The sequence below is a fragment of the Hyperolius riggenbachi genome, chromosome 11, assembly GCF_040937935.1.
Source record: "Hyperolius riggenbachi isolate aHypRig1 chromosome 11, aHypRig1.pri, whole genome shotgun sequence".
Taxonomy (NCBI): Eukaryota; Metazoa; Chordata; class Amphibia; order Anura; family Hyperoliidae; genus Hyperolius; species Hyperolius riggenbachi.
The window spans coordinates 203,658,455-203,671,637 of NC_090656.1; the positions used below are offsets into that span (position 1 = coordinate 203,658,455).

Below are 13,183 nucleotides of genomic sequence, written 5' to 3' on the forward strand. Positions count from 1 at the left end.
ACCAAAAGAGCTTTTGGTCCCCTTATACTTTCCTAGTGGTTTTGGGTCACCCCAAGCTGCTTGGGTAGTCTGTTGAAATAAGTTTTTGTAATACTGTAATTGTAACAGCAGTGAAGTTTTACCCTTCTGGCACAGGAGATCATGATAATAAAAACGGTAACATTCTGCCCCCTCTATGGTCATTCATGTAATAGTATCTGGATAAGCTCCTTGACATACCGTAGCCCAGGTAAATGAAATGCTCAGAAATTACGGTACATGTTTCCATATCTGGATGCTTCTCATCTGTCAACAAGGCTACTGCCGGAAGCAGGGATCACCCTCTTCATTTGGTATGTTCCACCTGACAAGATACTTAAAAGCCATTAGACCCATTCACCTTCTCTCCTACGTTGTCTCCTGGGTGATAGTTTCACATGTTATCAATAACTGTATTTGAAGCCACCAGCAAGCAAGAACATTTGCAGAATCATTTTGACAGTACTTTGTCACCTGCTCTTTGGTACTTTTTCAATTGCAAAGTGATGAAAATGTACTTTAAACAGAAGATGAAAAATTATCTCCTAGGATAAAACTCAGGGGAAAAAGTGAATTGAATGAGTGCCACTGTTTCTCTGCAGACAGTTGGTTAGACAGCAGTTGACAGTTAGACAGCAGACCTGTCGGTTATTGCAGTGATGTAACACTTGTTAAAGTGAACCTTAAAGGAGTTGTTTCGCGAAAAAAGTAGGCAGTTAAAAAATGTGACAGATGACATGATTTGGGCCAGTCCATCTTTTTAAGGGGGATTCTCAGGGCTTTCTTTGTTTTCAACAGCATTTCCTGAACGACAGTTGCAAAATTTAACGGACATAATAGTGTGCAAGTGATTAGGGAGGCCGGCTGGTATCTTGCTATTTTGGCAGTTAAACTGCTGTTCAGGAAATGCTGTTGAAAACAAAGAAAGCCCTGAGAATCTAATGGACTGGCCCAAAACCTGTCATCTGTCACATTTTCTAACTGCCTACTTTTTTCGCGAAAGATCCCCTTTAAGTCTATTTAAAAAAAACAAACAAACAGATACTTAGCTAAGGAGGGGGAAGGCTCTAGATCCTAAAGAGCCTTTCCATTTCTCTACTGGTCCCCTCGTTCCAGCTCTGTCTCCAACATTAGCAGTCTTCGGCCAATGCGTTGGAGACTGCACTCTTCCGCCGCAGAAGGCTTTGGTAGCTTCGAGAGCCTGAGTGCTCCTGAAGATGGGCAGCTTCATAGTAGTGTGTATGTGTGAGCGGGCTCTCTTGCGCACTCGCACACGTTCAATATGGAACCGCCCATCTTCGGGAGCACTTTGGCTCCTGAAGACCTCTGAAGCCTGCCGTGGCTGGAGATTTGAACTGGGGAGACAGCGCTTGAACGAGGGGACTGTAAGAGAAACACTCCAGTGAGCTGATCCTTTAGGGTCTGAAAAAAAGGTACTTAGCTATTATTTATCTGCCTGGCAGCACACAGCAGTTTTACTATTACTTGTGCCAGTTATCTATTGCATATTGCGCAAATAGCACAACACATGTTACCTTGTATACTGTGCATGACACATAACATGCTTCATAACTAGCATAGGTACCTGTAAATTTGATGTACGCTGCCGTCTATTATATACATCATCGCCAATGTGAGCTATTTAAGTTCTGCAGGTGGAGGGGGGAGCAGATTTGCATAAATCCCTGGAAATTGTGTTTCAATTTAAATTTTTCACAAGATTACAAATACTGACAATTGCCAGACGCACGGTTTATGATTTTGACGTATAATTATTTTTTCCCTGTAAATGAGATCTACAGAGTGAATTTTATAATTTTATATATCTGATCTTACTGCCTCTACCGCCTCCTCCAGGTATCCCCCGCCTTATCGCTCTCTGTCGCCACCCAGAGGAGAGGTACAGCAGTGACGCTGTTCTGGTCGCCTGCCTGGTAGGTTGAGCTTAGAAGCGCGGTTGGTGAAATATTTGCGATTATTTTATTGCTTCTTAATCATAATTTTTTTTATTGTTTTTCTGTTAAAGAGATCTGATGCTTATTGCGGATAAACTTCATATTTCTTTGAAGTTAGTGTTTTTGTAATATGTGCTGATAATTTAAAGGACAACTTGAAGCGAGAGAGATATGGAGGCTGCCATATTTATTTCCAATACCAGTTGCTAGGCTGTCCTGCTGATCCTCTGCCTCTAATACGTTTAGCCATATCCCTGAGCCAACATGCAGCATATCAGGTTTTTCTGACATTATTGTCAGATCGGACAAGATTAGCTGCATGCTTGTTTCTCGTGTGATCCGGCCAAATAGATCAGCAGGGCTGCCCGGCATCTGGTATTGTTTAAAAGGAAATAAAAATGCCAGTCTCCACATTCTTCTCACTTCAGTTGTCCTTTAACCACTTGCCGACCGTGCACTCATAACTCGCGTCGGCAAAGTGGTAGCTGCAGGACCAGCGACGCACATCTGCGTCGGCGGCTGCAGGCTAATTAATCAGGAAACAGCCGCTCGCGTGAGCGGCTGCTTCCTGTCAATTCACGGCGGGGGGCTCCGTGAATAGCCTGCGGGCCGCCGATCGCGGCTCGCAGGCTAAATGTAAACACAAGCGGAAATAATCCGCTTTGTTTACATTTTTACAACGCTGCTAACAGTAGCAGCGTTGTACTAGATCAGCGATCCCCGGCCAATCAGCGGCCGGGGATCGCTGTCACATGACAGGCAGGAGCCTGTTAGAGGCTGCACAGGACAGATCCGTTCCTGTGCAGCCTCCGATCTCCGGGGCAGGGAGGGTGAAGAGGGAGAGGGGGAATCCTGCGGTGAGGGGGCTTTGAGGTGCCCCCCCCCCCGCAACACACAGGCAGGCAGGAGCGATCAGACCCCCCCAGCACATCATCCCCCTAGTGGGGAAAAAAGGGGGGCGATCTGGTCGCTCTGCCTGTTGTTTGATCTGTGCTGGGGGCTGTAGAGCCCACCCAGCACAGATCTTCTAAATCAGCGCTGGTCCTTAAAGGGAAGGTCCAAGCAAAAAAAAAAAATGAGATTCACTTACCTGGGGCTTCTACCAGCCCCATGTAGCCATCCTGTGCCCTCATAGTCACTCACTGCTGCTCCAGTCCCCCGCTGGCAGCTTTCTGACCTCGGAGGTCAGGGCCAAATTGCGTACATTTTTACACATTCCCGCTAGTGCAGGAACATTAACACATACATTTTTACGCGTTAGTGGTGAAACACGTAAATTTTTGTTCCTGCACTAGCTGGAATGCGTAAAAATGTATGCAATGTGGCCCTGACCTCCGAGGTCAGAAAGCTGCCAGCGGGGGACTGGAGCAGCAGTGAGTGACTACAAGGGCACAGGATGGCTACATGGGGCTGGTAGAAGCCCCAGGTAAGTGAATCTCATTTTTTTTTTTTTGCTTGAACCTTCCCTTTAAGGGGGGGTAAAGGCTGATTCCTGAAGTGGTTAAACAAGTCAAGAAAAACTTGTCCACGTCTATGTGTTCTGATTGCTTTACACAATTGTGCAGTAAAATAAATAAATAAATAAACAAAATGAAAGCACACCTGACCTGAGGCAAAGCTTCCTAAGGTAAGCACAGAGGTAGAGCAATTGAGATCGGTGGTACAGAGGCACCAGATAGAGTAAAAACAAATTCTTTAAAAGGAAACCAAATAAAAGGGACGTAGTGGTGGACTTTTAACTCCCAGGTAGTCGGACACAGGCTGTCGATATTCAAAAAGTAGTTCTTTATCAATAAAGATGATTTTGTTTTTACTCTTACTCTATCTGGTGCCTCTGTACCACTGATCTCAGTTGCTATAGTTGTCCACCCTTGGTGGAGGGGTGAATCCCCATCTTCCTTTGCTACTACAGAGAGTGAAAATTTTACCTGAGTGGGGCCTGGTTTATCATCCTCACCTGCCTACATAGTGGTGGCCTTGGAGGGGACCTACTCATCTGAATATTTTATATTTCCATCGAACAGTACATACTGCACCATTGGAGCTTCCCTTAAGGAAATTACTACTTGAAAAAGCTGACTTCCTGCTAAAGTAACATTTTCAGACAGGAAGAAAATTTGCAGGTAATGGGAGGGTGATAGGAGGAAACATTGCCCGCAAGTCTACCTCTTCCTGTCTTAAAATTTTACTTTACCTGAAAGTACATTTTTTTAAATTATAGAGACTAGGGTGTGGAGGAGAGGAACAGACAGCGCAAAGCACAAAGGTATGTGGATCCAGCATGAACATACCTCTGTGCTTATCTCAGGTAGCTTTGCTTTAGGTCGGGTACCTTTTAAATATTACCCAAAATAATAAAAAAGAATATTAAAATATGTCCAGTTTTACACAATCTTTCAGGCCTGCTTCATACTGCAGATTGGCGGTGTGGTGGAGTGCGGCCACCCCACCGCCAAAAACAGGCCTTCCGGGATTACTGTGTTAGTACATGGTAATCCCCGTCTAGCATCCGGCCAAGCAGGAAGTGACAATCACTTCCTGTTGGCCAATCAATGAAGTGGGCGGAAGCGTATTGTTAAAATACACTTCTGCGCATACGTGATGCTGAAAACTGCGGCGGGTTTTTAAAGACGCGCGTTACCATAGACTAACATGACTTCCAGTCCGCTGCAGATCGCCACAGGAGCCGCACAGTAACGTATCTATGGATGCCCGTTAGATAGTGTGAACTCCCCCATAGACTTTCATTTTACTTGTTAAAAGAAATTGTAATTGTATTGTTTTATCTTGTAGGCCGCACTGCGCAGATTGGCCGCGGCGCATCCCGAAGAGCTCGAAGATTCTGATTTACAGCAGCTGGTTAAGCCCCGATTAGTGGATTCCTTCCTGTTGTGCTCCAATATGGAGGAGAGTTTCGTATAGCAGAGGGGGCGGGCCCAACACCCATCACTCCTGGAAACCGTCTATGCTAAACATTAATATATATAACGTTAAAAAGGTCAAATGCTGATAAGAAAGCTACGGTATATTTCTGTTACAAGTGCCACTTGCATTGTCTACAATATTTTATACGACCCAAAATCATTGCTTTTATACTGGAAAATATTTGTTGTGATGCTTTTACAATGCGATATGTGAATTTTGCATTCAGTTGGGAAAATAACCAGAAACATATTTGTCTCTTTTCTATTGTGACTTTTTTTTTTTTTAGCCAGAGATAATTTTGATAAAAATGTAATGTTTGTATTACATTTGTACAATATATATATATATATATATAATATAAGGAGATGACGACTTTTGCAAATAAAGGTAACTGCGGGTCAATACAGGGTTGTAAAGTTTTTGAGTTAAAATTCCTTTATTTCTATCTTTTTAAGCAGCTTTTTGTAGCTGATTCCTCTCAAGGACTTACAGCCCAGGTTCAGGTACACATTTTTCAGAATGCATTTATTAGCAATGTATTGTATTATTATTAAGTATTTATATAGAGCTGACAGTGCTTTACAGAGTATATAGTCTTATCACTGACTGTCCTCAGAGAGCCTTACAATCTAATCCTTACCATAGCCATGTGTAGTCTAGGGCAAAGTTAGAGAGAAGCCAATTAACTTATTTGTATGTGGGAGGAATCTGAAGTGCCCGGAGAAAACCCTCACAGACACAGGGAGAACATACAAACTCCATGCAGATGTTGCCCTGGCTGGGATTCGAAATTGGGACCCAGCAATGCAGGGTGAGAGCGCTACGCCACCATATTTGGTGCATATTAAATGTTATCAAACACATCTTTAGGTTTTGCAATAAAAAGTTTAAAGTATCTGGTGCAGCAGTTCTTCCTCCTCCGGTCTCCTGCAGTAACATGAACATCAGGAGGGAGGAGCCAGCTGCTCTCACTACTGAAACCACACAGATCAGGGTTTGTAAGAAAAAAAACTCTCCATGTCAGACTCAGCCTGAGTCTATGTAGGCGTTAAGTAAACCAAGGGTCTATTTGCCATAAATATCTCAGTCCTTTCAAGATTCCGTGTAATTAACGTATCTGGATGACACTTATATTTGCAAAAAAATCTCCCTACTTCCTTCTGATTGTATGTTCTTACATTGTCAGTCAACAGGAATAGAGTCTAAAGAATGCTTACTAGCTGAAAGCTTCCAGTTTTTCTTTTAACCAGTTCGGCCTATCTGGACGAGTAAGTTTGTCCAGATAGGCTCTGCTGCCGCCGCGTGGTGTGCGCGATCGGGCGCGCTCCCGCCGCCCGCCGCTAGCCCCCCGATCAGTGAATGGGAATATAATTCCCATTCACCGATCTAACTTCCCCACAGAAAAACCGATGCTTTCTATTGAGAGAGCGCGGTATTTCTGCCCCCCAGGAAACTTCTCTTTGTTCTTTTAGTTCCTGGATGCGAGATCGTTCGCATCCAGGACTTTTTTGACTGTGGCCATCTTGTGGCCAAATAGTAAACTGCACCCACATACATTTTTCAATAAACAATTGTCTTATTTTTACATTTAAAATTTTCTGTTTCCCTCCCACACCAAAAATTACTCACATACATTATTACATTATTAAGGGAAAAAAATACAATAAAAAAAAATCAACATAAATAGTTACCCAAGGGTCTGAACTTTTTAAATATGCATGTCAAGAGAATATGTTATTATATTATTTTAAATTATAAGCTTATAAGTAGTGATGGACGCAAATTGAAAAAATGCACCTTTATTTCTAAATAAAATATCGGCGCCATAAATTGTGATAGGGACATCATTTAAACGGTATAATAACCGGGACAGATGGACAAATAAAATACATGAGTTTTAATTACAGTAGCATATAATTATTTCAAACTATACTGGCCAAAAACTGATAAATTATGCATTTTTTTCATTTCTTTCTTAATCTTCCTGTTAAAATGGATTTAGAAAAAAATAATTCTTAGCAAAATGTACTACCCAAAGAAAGCCTAATTAGTGGTGGAAAAAAACAAGATATAGATCAATTCATTGTGATAAGTAGCAATAAAGTTATTGGCAAATGAATGGGAGGTGAACGTTGCTCGGATGCATGAGATTTTCGGCAGTGCGGTGCTGAACCGGTTAAATTAGCCAATAAATGGTATTATCCTGATTCAAAACTTCCTGTGTGTAAAATACAAGCTCTAGTCTCCAGCAATGCTTAGCTACTAAGGAATTACACACACTGTGTTTCTCTCCCTCCTGCCTATTCCTCCTCCCCTTGCTTCCAGAGTAGTGAGACACAGGCTTGGGGCTGGAATGATTTCTCTGTGATCTGTCTACACATGAGCAGCTTGCTAGCAAGTATACTTAAGGTATTGAGGAAAGGAATCTATTATTTGCAGCTACGGCATTATAAATGCATCTCAATACAAACAATGATTGTAATAGGGTGCCTTCTTAGACATATGTTTAGAATGGTAAAATGAGCAGTTTATTAAGCACACATGACTGATACATTTTATCCTTTGACCCTATGAAGTCAGGGCCAGATTCAGCGTGGACAGGAAGTTGCTGACACTGCCATGAACAGCCTGCTCACTAGATAAGAGACAGCAGGACAGGTGAGACAGGTGAGACATTTGGCTTGTATAAATGGCCGGGAGGCTATGCTACATTAATAATATGAATGTATTTTAATTTGATGTTTTGCACCTTATGCACTACTGCACTTTGATTGTCCTCTGATGAAGCTCCCAGAAGTTATTGGGGTGAAACATGTCAGGCTAGATGGAGGGCAGTGTTGAGTTTGAAAACGCATTCAATTTTATGTGATTTAAAGGGGTAGACATCATGCTAATACTGAGGCTATATCAATCCTAATAGGGTGTTCTGACATATTTCTACCTCTTATCTCACATATAGAGTAAACCACATAGGCTCACATATCGAGTAAACCACATAGGCCGTACCTGAAGTTATAATTATTGATTAAAAATTAAGTTTTATATAGCTCTATAGCTCTCTACAACAAGCATAAATAGTGTTTAAGGATTAAAGCATGCCAGCGAGCTAGCTAAGTACAGTACATCTGTAGGTAACTTTTCTCCCATAATAGCACCATTATTTGGACAATCTCAAAAGCCTCTGAGTTCTGTTTGTGATATTTATATTTGGGTACTATCATTGCTGAGCTAGTTGGCCTTAATTTTTATCACCTGAGTCAAGCAAAAAATATCTAAAGCTCGCCATTCAAACATTGATTTTGATCACCCAAATGGGCCCCACCACCCAGCTGTCATGCCCCCATTGTGCCACCCCAAAAGTTTTAAGTTGGAGCCGCCACTGCTACCCACAAGAGAGTTCTGTTGGACTGTAAGTCAGGCAGGAGCGATGGAGGTAGAGTCAGAAAGATCGTCTGTACCATTGTATATCAGATGCTGCCCTCTACAGTCTGACACCCTGCATTATGTGACTCAGGTTGATTCATGATAGGGCCAGCCCTGCAGAGACCTCACTACATGAGTTTATGAGGAGTTCAAGCTGAGGAGGGGGATCTGGTAAAGGTTGTGGCTAGTCTGTTTTGCTGGGAACACAGGCGGAAAAGATTTTGCCACTGGGATACCTGACACATTGAATAATGCCAAACACAGGGTCACTATTGACCAGCCCTTTGAGTACAAATATAGGAGTATTTAGCTCCACATTATTGGACCTAGTAGTCAGTGAAGGAAGCACAACTTTAAATCGTGCCTAACAAGTTTCACAAGTTAATGTATAGAACCTCTAGTGTGGAGGTCTTGGCTTATCCCCCACAATTAGACATAGAATGTGGTGTAGCTATTCCACATAGAGGTTTAGAACCCTGCTGGTATAGGAGACGGTTGTAGCCACTAGCATTCAATCAGCTGTCATGTAGACTTCGCATCCATCTGAAAATGGCGCCTGTGAATAATGGCGCACAGTGTTGCCGCGAATCCGTTTGCCGCTTATCGCTATTTAACGTTAAAGCCTTATTGTTATTTAGCGTTAAAGCCTTATTGTTATTTAGCGTTAACACACAGAACCCTCTCTGTACCTATCCCTAACCCCTAACCCCCCCCCGGTGGTGCCTAACCCTAACCACCCCCCTGGTGGTGCCTAACCCTAACCACCCCCTGGTGGTGTATATTGTACTGTAACTATACCTAACCCTACTCTCACACAGAACCCTCCCTGTACCTAACCCTAACCACCCCCTTGGTGGTGCCTAACCCTAAGACCCCCCTGGTGGTGCCTAATCCTAAGACCCCCCAGTGGTGCCCAACCCTAACCTTGACAGTGTTACATTAAATCCATTCACCGCTTTGCAGTTAAATAACGTCTGCAGTTTGGCTTATGTAGGGCGCTATTGATAAATAACGTTAGTGTGTGCCACTATTGATAAATAACGTTAGTGTGTGCCGTTTTTCTTCTTTTTTCCCTGTGCGCCATTACTATGCAGTACTAACGATAAATAGCGATAAGCGTATCTTTTTAATGCGGCGCCATTTTTATGCATAGGCGCTGGGCGCCATTATTCACTGATCCCGTAGACTTCTAGCAGATGCTGCCTGTAGCTCTGACTTGGGCTATTTTGCTGGGGGACATTTTGCTGGTGGGGGGAGCACTATGCTCATTGTATATATGTATAGCACTTTTTGAAAAAGACGTAGGGTGAAACATGTTAAAGAACATTATACAATCGCTTTGTAAATAGCACTATCACTCCTCTATATGTCCTCCTGTTATGTATAAGTAGGTAATGATTTGTACTGACTACAGGCTTGCCTGGAGTGCCATTGGTCCTGGGGAGCGCCATGTTTCTGGATTAAGCCACGCCCCCTGTGCGAAGCCACGCCCCCCTGAATAAGCCTCACCTCACGGGTGTTCTATTACTTGCTTCTAATGCATCTGCTTAGCGTAAGCTGCAGGCAGCTGCCACTGTGTCCCTCTGTGCCTAGTACAGCCTCCCCCCCCCCCTTTGTGCCTCCTTCTGTCTCTTTTGTGCCTCCTTCTGTCTCCTTGTGCCTCCTTCAGTCCCTTGTGCCATGTCTGACCCCCTATTTGTCCTTCTGTCTCGCTTTGAGTCCGCCAGGAGAAAAGCGCGATATAAATGTTATTTGTCTTGTCTTGTCTTTAGGCCTCCTGTCTCCCTTTGTGCCTCCTTCTGTCTCCATGTGCCTCCTTCAGTCCCCCTGTACCTCCTTCTGTCCCCTTGTGCCTTTCTTTGTCCCCCTGTGCTACCTCTGCACCCCTATTCCTCATTTAGTCCCACTCGGCCTCATTCTGTCTCCATGTGGCTCTTCAGTCCCCATGTCCCACCACTGTCTCCTGTGCCTTCCTCTGTCCCCCTGTGCCTCTTTCTGTTCCCCTTTGTGCCTTCTTCTGTCTCCCTGTGGCTCTGTCTGTCCCCCTCTGCCTCCTTCTGTCTCCCTGTGCCTCCTTACATCCCCCTCTGCCTTCTCCTGTCACCCTTTTGTGGCTCCTTCTGTTCCCCTTTGTGCCTCCTACTGTCTCACTGTGCCTCCTTCTGGCCCCTTTGTGCTTTTTTCTGTCCCCCATCATGCCTCCTTCTGTCCCCTGTGTGCATCCTCCTGTCCCCTGTGTGCCCCCTCCTGTCTCCTGTGTGCCTCCTTCTGTTCCCCTGTGTCTCCTTTCCTGCTGTGCCTCAATCTGTCCCCATTGTGCCTCCTTCTGCCCCCCTTTGTGCCTCCTTCAGTCCCCCTGTGCCTCCCACTGTCCTTTTTTGTGCCTCCTTCTGGCCCTCATGCCTTTTTCTGTCCCCCTGTACCACCCGCTGCCCCTCTGTAGACTTCCTTCTGTACTTCTGTGCCTCCTTCTGTCCTCCTTTGTGTCTCATTCTGTCCCCCATTGTGCCTGCTTTTGTTGCCCATTGTGCCTCCCTGTGTGTCTCCTTCTGTCCGCTTGTGCCTCCTTCTGTCTTCCTTTGGGACTTCTTCTGACCCTCATGCCTCCTTCTGTCCCCCTGTGCCTCACTATGTCGCCCTGTGTGCCTTATTTAGTCCTCCTGTGCCTCCTTCTGTCCCACTTTGTGCCTCATGAAAGTGGAGCCCTGCCTATGTGTATTTTCGGGTGCTATTTACAAAGCGATTGTAAAATGTTCTTTAACATGTTTCACCCTACGTCTTTTTCAAAAAGTGCTATACATATATACAATGAGCATAGTGCACCCCCCACCAGCAAAATGTCCCCCAGCAAAATAGCCCAAGTCAGAGCTACAGGCAGCATCTGCTAGCAGTCTACATGACAGCTGATTGAATGCTAGTGGCTACAACCGTCTCCTATACCAGCAGGGTTCTAAACCTCTATGTGGAATAGCTACACCACATTCTATGTCTAATTGTGGGGGATAAGCCAAGACCTCCACACTAGAGGTTCTATACATTAACTTGTGAATCTTGTTAGGCACGATTAAAGTTGTGCTTCCTTCACTGACCACTAGGTCCAATAATGTGGAGCTAAATACTCCAATATTTGTACTCAAAGGGCTGGTCAATAGTGACCCTGTGTTTGACTTTATTTCCCTGGTATATTTTCTCGGTTGTGTGCATATACATTGAATAATGCAGCAGGGGATGGGGAAAGCAGCTGGTAATATACAGGAGCAAACCCAAGATTTTTAAGGGGGGGGGGGGGGGGGGATTCCTGAAAGGTCTCTCTCAGCCATGCAGAATATAATATGGCAGAACATCGGAGTATGACTATAGTAGGATTAGATTGTGAGCTCCTCTGAGAACAGTCCATTATATAACTATGTACTCTAATGTGCTGCTGTAAATGTCAGTGCTATATGAATACATAATAGTAATTAGAATAAGACAATGTTGATTTTTTTTTTATTTAGCAGCATTTGTTAGCATTGTTATCTGTATCCACTGGCCTCTGCATTCAGCTTGGTGTTGCAGCAACTAGTGAATACAGATAATAATGATGATAGCCATCTGTAATAAAGGGGAGAGTGAAGCCTTCTGCAAAGTCCCAACTTACTTCTTTACGAGCACACAGCAGGGACACAGGGCTGTGCTCATACCTGGATCGGTGCTCTGTCAAGTTCCCCAGAGCTGCTCCATGTTCTGTACACCCGCTGTTGCTACATCCATAGTCACCTGCAGCGGGAAAAAAGAGAGTGGGGCAGCCGCAGCACATAGTGCAGGCAGGTGCTGTGCGCTGCAGGTTGATTGCAGATTCTGCCTATCCCTAGACACTGCAACGGCCCTGGACTGAAGGGGGATTCTGGGCCCCAGTAATCCCCCCCAAGCTTGCCTATTATATATGCTGCAGGTCTGCAGAGCTGAGATCTCAAGAGGGCAGAAATCTCACCACCTGAGTCCCTAAGAATTCGAAAAACTCCATTAGGTTACCGCTCCAGTCTCCACTAGTGACATAGCTAGAGATAATGGGGCCCCATAGCAAACCTTTCATGGGGCCACCTGCCCCTATCTTATGGATATGAGTTAATTGGGCGATTGACATTCTCATGCATTCTACTCTGCATATAGTACATGAGCACTGAGACAGTCAGAGGGTGGAGGAACACAAAAAAGTTAATAGTGAATACATCAATTACCGCCTAGGCCCCCTCTGCTCCAGGGCCCCATGGCTATTGCTACGCCCCTGGTCTCCACCAAACACAGCATTTCCTTTATAGGTGGAGTGACACTTTAACATATTACTTTATTACAGTGGCTTCTGTTTTAGGAATTGTCTGCAGATGCACACAGATTGCCACCCAAGCAGAAGGAATAATAAGTGTAAGTGATGGACGGTCTGCGCACATCGCGGCGGGTGAGTCACCCGATCAGGACGCAGATGAGATGATATTTAGAGGGGTGAGTCACCGCGTTATGTGCGCATCTCATCACTTTACAGTCATTAGAGGAGCGCAGCGTCCACTAAATAATGTCAGAAAGGTAATTTGTAATGGGGAGCGGAACTGCAGCGTTAGGAGGAAAGTACAATGCTGAGCACTGCGATGCTCATCTCCGTCCTCCGTCTATAAATCTCTGCAAACAGCCCCTCCGGAAACACAACTGCTATAACTGAATGCAAATCACATGGAAATCCCCACTCCGGGGGTCATTCACCCAACCGAGAGAAGGTAAGAATACTGAGTGACGGGGGAATGTGAGCTGACAGCTGGAGCTTACACTCTAATGGGCCTTCAGTGTTATATAGAGATCACTAATCCATTGACATCAACCTCTGCACC

General features: G+C 44.5%; 1 protein-coding gene across 7 annotated transcripts in view; it reads left to right on the forward strand.

Moving 5' to 3' along the window:
* INSC (INSC spindle orientation adaptor protein) overlaps positions 1–5,279 on the forward strand; it is a 309,535-nt gene extending 304,256 nt beyond the window's left edge. For all 7 annotated transcript variants that reach the window (XM_068260115.1, XM_068260117.1, XM_068260118.1 and 4 more), the window contains 2 exons: positions 1,876–1,952; positions 4,767–5,279. In XM_068260115.1, coding sequence (XP_068116216.1) covers positions 1,876–1,952; positions 4,767–4,895 — 206 coding nt within the window. In that variant the 3' untranslated portion in view covers positions 4,896–5,279. The remainder of the gene's footprint in view (positions 1–1,875; positions 1,953–4,766) is intronic.
* The last annotated feature ends 7,904 nt before the right edge of the window (positions 5,280–13,183 follow it).